This window comes from Protopterus annectens, chromosome 6.part1 (genome assembly GCF_019279795.1).
Source record: "Protopterus annectens isolate FY-2018-M chromosome 6.part1, PAN1.0, whole genome shotgun sequence".
NCBI lineage: Eukaryota > Metazoa > Chordata > Ceratodontiformes > Protopteridae > Protopterus > Protopterus annectens.
The window spans coordinates 258,647,224-258,662,803 of record NC_056738.1 but is presented as its reverse complement, the minus strand read 5'-3'; the positions used below and the strand labels follow the sequence as shown (position 1 = coordinate 258,662,803).

Here is a 15,580-nt window from a genome sequence, read left to right as displayed (position 1 = left end):
TTATTATTTTATTTTAATTTTAGAACTGGGAAGTGCGATATCATAGAGAATCACCATTACCACCAAGGAATGATGTAAATGCTCCAGATCTGTATATTCCAAGTAAGTGAGACTTGGGAAGTAAAGCATTGCATTTGTGTGGCTTGTGTGAAAATCCTTAATTCTGTACCTGACAGCCTAATTCAAGTCTGGCATTTATATAGCTGAGCCATTTGGCTTACTGTGGCCTTGGATACTGTGAAAGTTGACCTGCAGAAAGCACCTAGTAACCAGTGCTGTTTCTAAAAACGAATTCCTATCAAATGTTTAACCTTCTGCTTCTTTTTATCTTCTCCTGTGTCAGTTACTTTAAACAGGAATGACTTATTGGGCTTAGCTCAGCCTCTTGACCATTCTCATCCCAGGTTTTAGTTTAAAAGAAAAATTAATATTTTTTCTGAAGAATACCAATGTAATGCACAGGGAAATACTTTTCAGGAAACAACATCTGCTTTTCCTCTTCAGGGAAATGTTTCTGATTCCAAGGGGAGTGTTTCTTCTGATGGTCCCTTAAAAAAATGTTCTTTTTAGGATGAACAAATTGATGATGTTCATCGTGTTACCCTGCTGCAGTCATCACACTTGGGGTTATCCTGTCGTCAGGCGGTCCCGCAATCGGCCGGATTTCCAAAGTCTTGGTCCGACGTCGGTTGCTGTCGCCTCATCCCTGACGTCAGTGCGCCAGGGGTACATATATTGCAACCGACGCCATTTTCTTCAGTCTTTCTTGCCGTGCGGTGCCAGAAGTAGAAGCAGTTCGCAAGTGCCGGTCGGCCGACTCCTGAGATTTTCGAATTCGAATTTCAGACCGAAATCTTCTATAAAGCTAAGTACCCCATTGGGGAAACTTTTCTTGCCTCAGACCGATGTCAGAAAAAGTTAACAATTGTATTTCTTGTGGAAAGCAAATACCTCATAAGGATTTTCATTCTTATTGCATACCTTGCCTAAGCCCTGATCACGACGTCACTTCTTGTCGTTTTTGTGCTAGATTTAATAAACCTACTATTAAAAGACGATTTGATTTCGCACGACACTTTTTTGGTAAAAAAATTTAACTATAACATGCCGTCGGAGTTACCGACTACCAGCGTGCACAAAAAACGCAGGGACAAGGACCGACAGCCCAGGCCTAAGCCCGATTCCGAGGCCCCGGTTGATCCGGTCTCCGGTTATCAGTGAGGCTCGGTTGCAGCCTCTGACTACCGCAGTTCTGGAACCAGAGACCGCTACAGATATTTTGTCGGAATGTACTAGACCGACGCAACCTTTTACTTCAGGCCCAACCGACGATTTACCTTCCAAGGACGTCGGTACTTCTGAAACGCCATTGGTTTCTGAAGGCGTTTTCATACCGACGACTCTTAACAGTCAAAACGTTTTCCAAGTCGAAGACTCCTTCTAAATCGAAAAAGGCTTCACTTCAGTCTCCTGTTCAAGGCCCTATGCCTAAGAAACATGCTCAAAATGGCAGAAGATTTGATTTCTCTTATCAGGGGTTCACAGCCTCCTCCTGACAAAAGGCCTAGACAAGAGGAAGATTCTGCATCCTCTGAACAGCCGGATTCCTCTGAGGACCAAGACTATTCCTTCTCTCCTTATGAAGATTCTGATGCTGAGAAATCTATTCCCTCAGTTTCCCCTCCAGAAGATTACTCTTTTGGGGGAAACTTTACACACTATGAGGGAACATTTTCACTGGGAAGGTCAGGATTACTCTCATTCCAAGAAAAGGCTGAGAGAGTTTCTTTTACTCCCCCAATACAGACCTCTAGCCATCCCTCCTGTTTTGGACATTGTGGATGATGTCTACTTAGAATCCAGTTTCAACCCTGACTCTCTACCTCCTGCCCCGGCCAAGCCTGACAGATACTACAGAGTACCTGATTCCCTCAAATTCCTTTACAAAAGCCCCGTAGCTGACCCAGAGACTATCTCCCAGGGTCCCAAGGGAGGTAAGGCTTCCATGGCTAAAAATCCAGTACCTTCTGAAAGGGATTCAAGAGCACTAGACAAATGGGGGAAAAAGGTTTACACCTCAGCCACTTTAGCTATGAGAGCACTAAACTGTCAATTTCATATGCTTAAGTATCAGCAATTTCTGATCTCTCAGTTAAAACAAAAGATAACCACCTTACCTTAACAATCTGAAATGAAAGAAGTACAGGATTTGTTGCACGCCACTGAGCAGGTGGGCAAACATACCTTACAATGTGGGTTTGATTCTTTAGAGGCCTCCTGCAGAGCAGCTGTCACTGGATCAGTTATACGTAGACATGCCTGGTTAAAAGAACAAAGTCTGCCTGATCATGTTAAAGCAAAACTATTAGATGCTCCCTTACAGCAGGATGTTCTTTTTGGTGTTAAAGCAGAAGAAGTTTTAAAGAAAATGGAAGATAAGGCGAAATCAATGCAGACAGTCAAAGATTTTCTACAAGTACAACCCCCTCGCTTCAGCAGAAACTGGCCAACAAAAAATTGGTCCTTTCCAGCCACTGACAGGCCTCAGAGGGGTAAATACAGACGCCAAGGGCAGAGGACAACCACAAGCTCAGTATAAGCCTCGCCAATGGGGCACTCCAACCCAGAAGGGAGGAGAAGACAGGTCTCAACCCACCAGAAGGCAAACTCAATGACTTGCACCTCAGCTGGCCAAACAAAGCTCTCTTGTCAGCCCCCTTGGGGGGAAAACTAGCACTATTTGCAGAAAACTGGCACATGGTCACAAAGGACAAATGGGTCCTAGACATAATTTTACGAGGATACAGATTCCACTTTCACACCTTGCCAATAAAAAGAGGAATGCCAAACCTGCCACAAAATCAAAGGGCAGAGGCTCAAACACACATTACAGCTCTCATGGCCATGAGAGCCATTCAAAGGGTACCAACTCAAGAGCAAGGCCAAGGATTTTACTCAAGACTCTTCCTAGTACCCAGGAAAGAAAATGCTTGGAGACCAATTCTGGACCTTCCAATTCTAAACACTTACTTACAAGTTCCCAAATTCAAGATGCTAACACTACAGCAACTACTTCCCATGTTGGGCAAGGAAGCATGGATGGTAACGTTGGACCTCAAGGAGGCATACCTGCATGTCCCTATCAGACAAAGTTGCAGATGATACCTCCATTTCATTGCAGGTTCAACCCATTATCAATTCTCTGCACTACCCTTTGGCTTATCTACTGCACCCAGAGTATTCACAAAATGCCTGGCACCAGTAATTGCATACTGCAGACAAAGAGGAATTAAAATATATCCATATCTGGACAACTGCCTCATCCAAGCAGAAAGAAAAGACATTCTCTTACAACATCTGGCTTTTGTGAAGCATCTACTAAATTGTCTGGGGTACACAGTAAACGAAAGGAAGTCAAAACTAGTACCCTCACAAAAAATGACATTCCTGGGTGCCAGCTTGGACACAATGGCCCAGAAGGCTTATCTTACACCAGACAAGCAATTACAACTGACTCAATATTTCAAGACAATTGGCAACAAAGACCCAATTAACTGCAAGAAAAATTCTGCAGGCTTTGGGCTTCATGGCATCTTGCATACTGATAATACCATTTGCAAAACTGCATATGAGGAAATTACAGTGGTACCTAAAAAGTGTATGGTCTCAACACAGCCACAGCTTGGACACAGTGATATCTCTCATTCCCTGCCTTCAACAGGAATTTCTATGGTGGGCACAGGCATGTCACCTCAACAAGGGTCAGCCTTTCATCTTGCCCCCACCCAGGCAAACTATCACAACCGATGCTTCAGACTATGCCTGGGGGGCACACATGGCAGGGCAATGCATTCAAGGCCTATGGACTACAGAACAAAGAAAACTGCATATAAACCAGAAAGAGATGCTAGCCGTACAGAAAGCTCTGACAGCCTTCCAGGATCTACTACAGCCAGGACAACTTGCAATAAAGACAGACAACACCACAGTAATGTGGTACATAAACAAACAAGGGGGCACACATTCCTACCCTCTTTGCAGGCAAGCAATAATCTTATGGAACACAGCTCTGGCCTACCATGTCCAGTTACAGGCTCAATTCCTGCCAGGACACAAAAACACATTGGCAGACTACCTAAGCAGAAACGTCAAAGATCCCCACGAGTGGAAGCTAGACCCACAAATATTTACAATGATAACTCAAAGATGGGGTCTACCAAATATAGATCTGTTTGCCAGTCCTCAAAACTACCAGCTGAAAAAATTTTGTACAAGAACATTCCACCATCAAGCTTGGAAAGTGGACGCTCTCTCCTTCAGTTGGAAAAACCTGACAGTATATGCCTTTCCTCCATTACCTCTTCTCACAAAGGTTCTTTTGAAGGTCAAAAAGGAGAAACCTCGACTGATTCTCATAGCCCCAGACTGGCCATGCAAGCACTGGTACCCGCTATTGAAGAATATGGCTCACAGCCCACCATGGATATTGCCTCAAATTCCTCATTTACTCACGCAGCAAGACAAGCAGATTCTACACAGCCAAATCAAAACCTTAAACCTGGCTGCATGGCAAATCAATTAAGCATCACACCAGCCCCTCTTTCACAAGCAGTACTGGATGTTATTCTAGAGGCCAGGAGGCCAAGCACCAGGAAGACTTACTCGGACAAATGGAAAAGGTTTTGTGCTTGGAACCAAGCTAAAGTCCAAGACACAACTCAGCCTCATATGCCTCACATTCTGCAGTATTTAGCTGAGATGTTGCATAAAGGACTTTCCTTCTCCTCTATTAAAATCCATGCTTCAGCTATTTCAGCTCACTATGACACTAATCCACCTTTATTTTCCAATCCTCTTCTAAGGCAGTTCCTCAGAGGGGCAAAAAACATTAGACCACCTAGAAGAGCCCCTAACCAACATGGGACCTCAACTTTGTTCTGGAAAAACTAACGCTACCTCCCTTTGAACCAGCTTTTTCTGCAGACCTTCAGTTCCTATCCTGGAAGACTGCCCTGCTCCTGTCAATAACTTCTGCTAGGAGAGTCTCAGAGTTACAGGCACTTATGGCAGTGGAACATTTCCTCATGTTCCATCAAGACAGAGTTTCTCTATGGACTAATCCTTCCTTCATGCCTAAGGTGGTTTCCACTGTAGCTTTAAATCAAACCATCCACCTACCCACTTTCTTCCCCAATCCACAGAACAAAGGTGTGAGACTCCTGCATTCCTTGGACATTCACAGGCAACTTCGTTACTACTTGGATAAAACTAAGGCTTTCAGAAAAACTGACCAGCTCTTTGTTTCCTATGCTACAGCTTCCCAAGGGAGGGCCATATCCAAGCAAACCATTTCTAAATGGATAGGCCATTGCATATGATTCTGCTATACCCATCATGGGAAACCAGTCCCTCCTACCATTAGATCCCACTGTACCAGGGCAACAGCTACCTCTACTGCCTTTCTCAGGGGGGTTCCTACCAAGGAAATTTTAGAAGCTGCAACTTGGAGTTCTGTACACACCTTCACCAAACACTATTACTTACCTCTCTATTCTAAGTCCAGGGCAGGCTTCGCCACTGCAGTTCTGCAGGGCCTCATTGCCTCCACTAACCCTCTATGATGCCTCCACCCTACCTTAGCTTTGGGACTCAACCCAAGTGTGATGACTGCAGCAGGGTAACACGATGAACATAGTACAGTTTTGTACCTACCATAAATGTAGATGTTCGAGTGTTCACCCTGCTGCAGTCCAGGTTACCCTCCCTCCAACCCCTCTTATTTACTGGCTAAATCTTTGCTATGCCTTTCTGATGTATTTGCTTATAGCTGAAAGGATTTTGTGTTTGCACAGTGTTCCCACCTTTTGGTACTAATTTGGATCACCTTTTTGGGGGCACCTGACATCTGGGGCAAGAAAAACTGAAGAAAATGGCGTCATTTGCAATATATGTACCCCTGGCGCACTGACGTCAGGGATGAGATGATAGCAACCGACGTCGGACCAAGACTTTGGAAATCCGGCCGACTGCAGGACCGCCTGACGACAGGATAACCCCAAGTGTGATGACTGCAGCAGGGTTTACACTCTAACATCTACATTTATGGTAGGTGCAAAACTGTACTTTCTTCGTGTTTCACTGTTGCAGTCATTACATTTGGGTAATCTGCTGGCAGGTTGCCCTCAGTCGGCCTGAATTCCAAAGTTTTGGGTCCTGCGTCAGTTGCTGTCACCTCTTCCATGACATCAGGTCATCAGGGGTATAAGACATGCAGCAGACGCCATTTTCTTCGGTCTTTCTTGCCGCGCGGTGCCTGAAGCAGAAGCATTTTGCAAGTGCCGGTCGGCCGACTACTGAATGTTTGAGTTTCAGAACCAAAGTCTTCACTAAAGCTAAGTACCCCGTTGGGGAAACTTTTTTCTTGCTCCATACCAATGTCAGAAAAAGTTAATAATTGTATTACTTGTGGGAAGCAAATACCTCATAAGGATTTCCATTTATACTGTATTCCTTGCCTAGGCCCTGATCACAATGTGCCTGGCTGTCGGTTTTGTGCAAGATTTAACCAACGCACTATTAAGCATCGGTATATTTTTGCCTCGGAGTATTTTGGAAACATATTTAACAACCCAGAAATGTCGTCGGATAGCAATCCGACTACCGGAGTACATAAAAAACGCAAAGAAAAGGACAGAAAAAGGCAATTTAGATCCAAAACCAACAACGAAGCTTCTCCTAAGCCAGTTGCCGGTTCGCCGGTACTCAGTGAGGCGCTTTCGCAGCCCCTGATACCCGCTACCTTCAAGTCGCAGGCCTCTACCGACACCCATGTGGAGTCCGGCATGCCGCAAGATACTCAAGGTATTGGACCGACGGATGTATCTCCCTCGGATGGGTCCGGAGCTGCTGAGCAGGCACCGGCTTCTGAGGGTGTATTCAGACCTCAACATTTGTATATCAAACTGACGACAGCTGCAAAACCAAAGACAAAAGCAACTTGTAAAACTATAAAACTGACGCATGAGCCACGTGCCCAGGCCTCTATGCCTAAAAAACAGATGATCAAAATGGCTGAAGACCTTATTACCTTGATCAGGGTGTACTCATCCCCCTCCAGATAAGAAGCCTAGGCAAGACACTGATTATGAATCTTCAGATCAGGTTTCTATTTCTTCTTATTCCTCTTCTGATCAGAAATTATCTATACCTCCCTATGAGGATTCTGATGCAGAGGAGTGTATACCATCTACTTCTTCTCCTGAGGATTATTCACTTGGGGAAACCTTGCATACTTTGAGGGAGCATTTTCACTGGGAGAGTCAGGACTTCTCAGAATCAAAAAAGAGGCTCAGGGATTTCCTTCTTCTCCCTCAGCACAGGCCTTTGGCCATTCCCCCTGTTTTAAACCTTGTGGATGATGTGTTTTCAGAGTCCAGCTTGACCCCTGACTCCTTACCTCTGGCTCCCAGTAAGCCTGACAGATATTACAGCGTCCCTGACTCACATAAATTTTTATTTAGAAACCCTGCTGCTGATCCTGAAACTAGGGTCCAAAGGGTGTTAAGGCCTCAACAGCAAAAATCCTACCCCCTCTGACAGAGATTCAAGGGCACTGGACAGATGGGGAAAAAAGGTTTATACATTTGCAGCCTTGGCAATCAGAGCCTTAAACTGTCAATTTCATATGCTTAAGTATCAACATGTTATGGGATTGCTGAAACAGAAAATGATGTTGATTTCTGAATGTGCAGAAAATAAAGAATTGTAGGAATTATTGCATGCAGCTGAACAGGTTGGAAAGCATACTTTGCAATGTGACTTTGACTCCTTAGAGGCCTCCTGCAGGGCCGCAGTTACTGGATCTGTGATTAGGAGGCATGCCTGGCTAAAGGAACAAAATTTGCCTGATCATGTTAAAGCTAAATTGCTAGATACACCTTTACAGCATGATACTCTGTTTGGTATTAAGGCAGAAGAGGTTTTAATGAAAATGGAAGACAAAGCTAAATCTATGCAAACTGTTAAAGACTTCTTCCAAGTGCAGCCACCAAGATTCAGTAGACACCGGCCTACAAAAAATTGGTCCTTTCCTGTGTCAGACAGAGCTCAAAGGGGCAAATCCAGATGCCCAAAGGGTTCCAGATACCAGGCGCTAGAGTCATACAGGTCAAAGCAATGGGGCGCATCTACCTCCGAATCATTAGGTGATAAAGCACAAACCTACAGAAAACAGTCCCAATGACTTCCCTCTGCCTACACCAAGCACTTATCTTTTAGCAGCACCCTTAGGGAGAAAATTAGCACTTTTTGCTCAAAATTGGCAGTTAATAACCCAGGACAAGTGGGTACTAAACATAGTATCACAGGGATACAGATTCCATTTCCACACTCTGCTGGTGGCAAACAGTTGACCAGATCTGCCCAAAAATCAATGGGCAGAGGCACAGAAACAGGTTATGTCCCTCATGGATATGGGGGCCATTCAACCAGTACCAGAACAGGAAAAAGGACAAGGTTTTTACTCAGGACTGTTCTTGGTACCCAGAAAGGACAAGGCCTGGCGGCCAATACTGGATTTATCAATTTTGAATACATACCTGGACATTCCAACATTCAAAATGCTGTCTTTGCAGCAGCTTCTGCCCATGCTGGGCAAGAATGCTTGGCTGGTGACATTAGACCTAAAAGAGGCATACCTGCATGTCCCAATAAGACAATCGTGCAGAAAATACCTCAGATTCAAGGCTGGCATAATGCATTACCAATTCTCTGCACTGCCTTTTGGCTTATCTACTGCGCCCAGGGTCTTCACAAAGTGCCTGGCACCAGTAATTGCATTTTGCAGACAAAATATACAAATATACCCTTACTTGGACGACTGTCTCATTCAAGCAGAGAGCAAGGACATTCTTCTTTAACATCTGGCATTTGTGCAAAGGCTTCTAACATGCCTAGGGTACGCAATAAACGAAAAGAAATCACAACTGGCACCCTCTCAAAAGATAACATTCCTGGGTGCAAGCTTGAATACAGCTGCCCAGATGGCTTACCTCACACCAGATAAGCAAAGGCAACTGACTACTTACTTCAAACTGATGGCAACACAGTTATCTGAAAGACAAATTCTGCAGGCTTTGGGCTTCATGGCATCCTGCATCCTACTGATTCCATATGCAAGACTGAATATGAGGAAACTTCACTGGTACCTAAAAAGTTTATGGAGTCAACATTCTCACAGACTGGAAACAATGATTCCTCTCATACCCTGCCTACAACAGGAATTTCTATGGTGGCAAAGGCATGTCATCAAAACATGGCACGGGCCTTCACTCTACCCCCTGCCAGCCAAACCTTAACAACAGACGCATCAGATTATGCCTGGGGGGCCCACATGGCAGGAAGATGCATTCAGGGCATATGGACCCCAAAACAAATGCATCTACATATCAACCAGAAAGAGAAGCTAGCTATTCAAAATGCCCTAATAGCCTTCAAGGACTTACTTCATCCAGGACAACTACTGATAAAGACAGACAACACCACGGTCATGTGGTATATAAACAAGCAAGGGGGCACGCACTCATACCCCCTCTTTGCAGATTAGCCATGGCACTGTGGGACACAGCTTTGACCTACCAAATACATCTTCAAGCTCAATTCCTGCCAGGAAAGCAAAATACTCTGGCAGACGATTTAAGCAGAAATCTTATGGACCCTCATGAGTGGAAACTAAATCCACAAGTCTTCAGTATGATAACAGAGAAATGGGGGAGCCCAGACATAGATCTATTTGCCTCTCCTCAAAATTATCAATTGAAAAGATTCTGCACAAGGACTTATCACAGACAAGCATGGAAAGTGGACGCCCTGTCCTTCCTTGGAAAAACCTATCAGTTTACGCCTTTCCTCCTCTGCCTCTTCTTCCCAAGGTCCTCCTAAAAGTCAGGCAAGAGAAACCAAAGATTATACTAATTGCCCCGGATTGGCCCTGCCAATACTGGTACCCAGTCCTAAGGAACTTGTCTCAATACCCAGCTTGGACCTTACCTCAAATACCTCAACTACTGTCCCAGCAAAGCAATCAGATCCTGCATAATCAACTCCAGACACTGAACCTGGCGGCATGGCTGATCATGTAGTTATACAAACAACTCCTCTCAGTAAAGCTGTGATGGATGTCCTTTTGGAAGCCAGAAGGCCTAGTACTAGAAAATCTTATGCTAATAAATGGAAGAGATTCTGTGCTTGGAATCAAGCACAAGGAGCTGATACAGCAGAACCAAATATTCCTCAAGTATTACAATACTTAACTGAGATGCTTGACAAAGGCCCATCTTTCTCATCAATTAAAATCCATGTCTCTGCCATTTCGGCTCATTACAATACAGAACCACCAATCTTTTCTCATCCTTTACTTAAGCAGCATCTTAGAGGAGCCAAAAATTTTGGTCCTCCTAGAAGATCACCATTACCTGCATGGAACCTCAATTATGTATTGGAAAAGCTCACCCTGCCTCCATTTGAACCAGCTGCTACCGCTGATATAAAGTTCTTATCATGGAAAACAGCTCTGCTACTAGCAATTACTTCAGCAAGAAGAGTTTCAGAGCTACAGGCCCTCATGGCTGTAGAGCCTTTTATCATATTTTACCCAGACAGGGTGTCTCTGAGGACAAATCCTACATTTATGCCTAAGGTGGTTTCCAGTGTGGCTCTTAACCAAACAATTCGTCTGCTAACCTTTTATCCAAATCTGAAGAACAAGGGGGAGAGAATTCTGCATTCCTTAGACATACACAGACAGCTAAGATTCTACTTGAGCAGAACTAAAGCTTTAAGAAAAAACTAAGCAATTACTAGTAACATATGATGCAGGATCAGAAGGCAAGGCCACTTCAAAGCAGACAATTTCAAAGTGGATAAGCCACTGCATCTGTTTCTGCTACCTACACCATGGTAAACATGTGCCCAAGGGCATTAGGTCTAGTTCTACCAGAGCTGCAGCTACTTCAGCAGCCTTTCTCAGAGGAGTACCAACCAAAGACATTCTAGAGGCTGCTACATGGAGTTCTGTTCACACCTTTACAAAGCATTATCATTTGCCTCTCTACTCTAAATTCAGGGCAGGCTTTGCCACTGCAGTTCTGCAGGGCCTTATAGCCGCACCTAATGCTGTTTAGCTCCAGCCTCCCAACCATAGCTTTGGGATTCAACCCAAATGTAATGACTGCAACAATGAAACACGAAGAACATAGTACAGTTGTGTACACTTACCATAAATGTAGATGTTCGAGTGTATTCACTGTTGCAGTCCAGGTTACCCTCCCGCCATCCCCCTTTCATTCAGGAGTTTATCTTTCCTTCTCTATCTTCTACAACCTATGTGGTGTATTTGCTTGTAGATGAAGGTAAAGTTTATATTGATGCGTGTGTGTGTGTGTGTGTGTGTGTGTGTGTGTGTGTGTATATCTATATATATATATATATATATATATATATATATATATATATATATATATATATATTTTTTTTTTTTTTTGCTACCTTTTTTGGGGGCACCTTAAAGAAAATGGCGTCAGCTGCATGTTTTATACCCCTGATGACCTGACGTCATGGAAGAGGAGACAGCAACTGATGCAGGACCCAAGACTTTAGAATTCAGGCCGACTGAGGGCAACCTGCCAGCAAATTATAGATTCATAGTTTAGTACTAGGCTAACTGTCCTCGGGGACCATTTTAAGCCTAGCCAATTACCCCATGTGAGAATCAAACCCCGCACCTTGTGTTTCTAAGGTAAGCACCTTAACCATTACGCCAACCTCCCACCCCTTTAATGTAATGACTTCAACAGTGAATACACTCGAACATCTACATTTAAGGTAAGTGTACATAACTGTACTTTTCAGTGAGAACAGAATGATATTCCAGTGTCTCTGAAAAAAAATATTGTGATTTATTACAATTTGGAATTTCCTTAACATGTTCCTGTTCATCCTGTAGTTTCTGCATTGGAGGATGTTTTTATCATAGCCAGTAACATGCCTAATAGCCAGTCTCAGCCTTAACATTTTTTTAATTTATAATTTATAATCCCACATCTGACTCTGCTGTGACTTACTTGGCAAATCCTGCTAAACATTTGGTAAATGCTTATCCTTCCTCCTTTCATAAGGATGGGAAACCCTTTGATAGATTTGGGAGGAAAATGCATATTTCTGTCACACTGTGGTTTTTTTTTTTAAGAATTCTTAATTGTGAAGCTCAAATGTTAAAGTTTTTGCTTGCTTCTTTTGAGAATATGAGGAGCATTACAGGCACATTTCCCTCTTTGGAGGAACAGTTTTCACTGAATACACTTATGTGTCTCAAGTGACCAAACACTCTTTATGAAGTCTGGTTATGATTCAGAAGATGCCTGTTCCAGACTAGCTGCTACTGGAACTCTTTTGAGAAGGGTTGCATAGTTGCATTTTCAAAAAATTACCTTAGGATTTTAAAAATGAAAGTTGAATTATCCTTTGACCAGGGCAGTTGTTTTTGGGCCTTCAGCTGCTGAGGTGCTGAAAAAAAGTGTGATGAGAGAAGACTGATTTAGTGTGTGACTGATTTTTCAGCTTTGCTTCCTTCTCCAAGTTTGTTAAAGATTTCACACTTACCTCAGCACATATTTTTTAAAAGAAGCAGAATAAGCAGACCCAGCAAACTTCTGGCAAGCAGTTCTTCAGAAAATGATTGCAAGGAGGCTCCAAAAAGGAAGGGAGACCTCTCAGAAATCCTGGGAGTTCAACCAGTTTGAAACACTATCTGCAGATAGTATCCCCTCTTCTCACCCTGACAAATCTTTAAATCTCTCCCCAAAGCGCTCTCTCCATTTTTCTCTATGGCAACAAATACTATCAGACAAATGGGCTGTGACAGTGATCCATTAGGGGTACAGATATGAGTTGGTGTCCCTTCCTATGTTTCAGGGGATTCCTTCTCATCTACCAGATCAATCTGCTTTTCTTCCTCCTCCTTCTCCTGTCTTTCAGCATCTGCTCTTTTCCAGGGTAATAGAATCTGTCTCTCCACTGACAGAGAAAGGCTTTTATTCAATAATGTTTCTGGTACCAAAGAGGACATTTCATGGAAACCAGTCCTAGATCTTTTCATTGTCAATAAGTTTGTAAAAGTTCCATTGTTTAAAATGATATCCCTTTCCAACCTGATGTCCTTCTATTCTAATGTTGTAGTAGTCTTCACATGGGGTATCCTTCGCCTTGGGTGACCTGATGTCCAGCAGTATACACGAGCTTTAAAGTACTGCTAGCTTGAATGGCTTAGGAGAACGTCGGCCATAGAAGTGACATCCGCACATACAATCCTCAGAACCTCTCTACCACAGTCTGAACACCATCTTCGAAAGTCAGATCTGTTCACCCAAGTTGTTTGCTGCTGGCCTACTTTGCAGATAAGTGCCCCATTGTTTTCTTTTTTTCTCTCATTTCTGCTTTCTGTTGTGAGGGTTTCATATTTTCCAGGAAAGGCAAGCGCCAATATGGGAGACCGATTACACACAAAGATAGTCACGACCTATGTCTCTTTTGTTTGGGGCCTACTCACGACCATACATCTTGCTGTATTTGCCAGGCCTTTGTCCCAAAGACTTCGCTGTCTTTCATCCCTTAAGATTTTTTTTAGAAAATCAGCTACTGAAGCAGTTAGTGAGGGACGTTATGGAGGGTATGTCTGGGACTTCTGTCGAGCCTGTTTTGAAGAGGAAGGCCAAGAAGCAGGGGCCTGAATCTTCAGCCACTCCTACTACCTGTGCCAGTCGGCCACCTCCTGAAATTTTCATTTTTCGAGTTTCAGACCTGAAGTCTTCTAAAAGATAATTACCCTGTTGGGGATCCATTTTTCTTGCTCTAACCGATATCAGAAAAAAATGAATAATTGTCTTACCTGTGAAAAGCAAATACCTCACAGAGATTTTCATTCTTACTGCATCACCTGCTAGGCCCAGACCACGACGTTCATCGCTGTCAGTTTTGTGTCCTGTTCAATGCCCAAACTATTCATCATCTGGCTATTTTTGTCGCTAAATTCTGTTGCTCTCATTCTCCGGATTCTGAAATGGCTTTGATAAGCCATCCGACTATCGATCTTCCGAAAAAGCATAAGGATAAAGACAGAGACAGACCGCATAGGTCCAAAACTGCTGAAGACGCTTCTGCTAAGCTAGTCGCCAGTCTGCCGGTACTCAGTGAGGTGCTTTTGCAACCCCTGATGCCCGCTTCTACAGATTTGCAGGCCTCTACTGAGACCTGTTCGGAGTCCGGTATGCTGCGAGATGCTTCTTCAACTATGGAACCTGTGGATGTCTCTACCTTTGATGGGTCCGGAGCCGCTGTGCAGGCACCATTTTCTGAGGGTGTATTCAGGCCTTCCGATGTTCATATTAAACAGACTACTTCGTTTCAAGCCGAAAATACCAAATTTCTCAGGCCCAGAGTTCGTACTATGCCTTGGAAACAGACGACTAAAGCGCATTCTCAGGCCCCCATGCCACAGAAACAAATGCTTAGAATGACTGAAGACCTTATTACTTTAATTAGGGGAAGCCAGCCTTCCCCCTCCAAAAGACCAAGAACTGATTTTCCTTCTGATTCTTCAGATCATGAGTCCGATAAATCTGATCCTTCTGATTACCAGGACATACCTTTATCTACCTATGAGGATTCTGATGCAGAGGATTCCATTTCCTCTGCTTACCTACCAGAGGATTTTTCTTTCGGTGAAACCCTGCATACTCTCAGAGAGCATTTCCGCTGGAAGTGCCAGGACTACCCACAGTCCAAAAAGAGACTTGGGGAATTTTTAAACTTGCCTCAGCACAAGCCTCTAACTATCCCTCCTGTTCTAGAAATTGCAGATGATGTCTTCATGGAATCCAGTCTTACCCCTGAGACTTTGCCACCAGCTCCCAGGAAACCTGACAGGTACTACAGAGTACCTGATTCTCACAAATTCCTATTTAAGAATCCTACTGTGGATCCATAGACCATTTCCCAGGGACCTAAAGGCATTAAGGCTACTACAGCCAAAAACCCTACCCCTTCTGACAGGGATTCTAGGGCTTTAGACAGATGGGGTAACAAGGTATATACCTCTGCTACTCTTGCCATCAGGGCTTTAAATTGCTAGTTTCACAAGTATCAGCAGCATATCATGGAACTAATTAAACAGAAAATGATGTTGATTCCTGATTGTGCAGAACATAAAGATTTACAAGAGTTAATGCATTCTGCTTACCAAGTTGGAAAACATACTTTGCAATGTGGTTTTGATGCCTTAGAAGCATCTTGCAGGGCTGCTGTCACTGGGTCTGTTCTTAGAAGGCATGCTTGGCTGAAGGGACAAATCTTGCCAGACCATGTCAAAGCAAAATTACTAGATGCTCCATTAAACCATGAATGTCTGTTTGGCACTAAAGCAGAAGTTGTCCTCAAAAAGATGGAGGAAAAAGCTAAATCTGTGCAAACTGTTAAAGATTTCCTACAGGTACAGCCACCTAGATTCAGTAGGCATTGGCCTTCTAAA

The 15,580-nt window shown here is 43.6% G+C and overlaps 1 protein-coding gene across 1 annotated transcript in view; it reads left to right on the top strand.

Moving 5' to 3' along the window:
- Positions 1-15,580, top strand: part of YIF1A (Yip1 interacting factor homolog A, membrane trafficking protein) — a 466,700-nt gene that overhangs the window by 165,214 nt on the left and 285,906 nt on the right. The window contains exon 4 of the mRNA XM_044075685.1: positions 24-102. Coding sequence (XP_043931620.1) covers positions 24-102 — 79 coding nt within the window. The remainder of the gene's footprint in view (positions 1-23; positions 103-15,580) is intronic.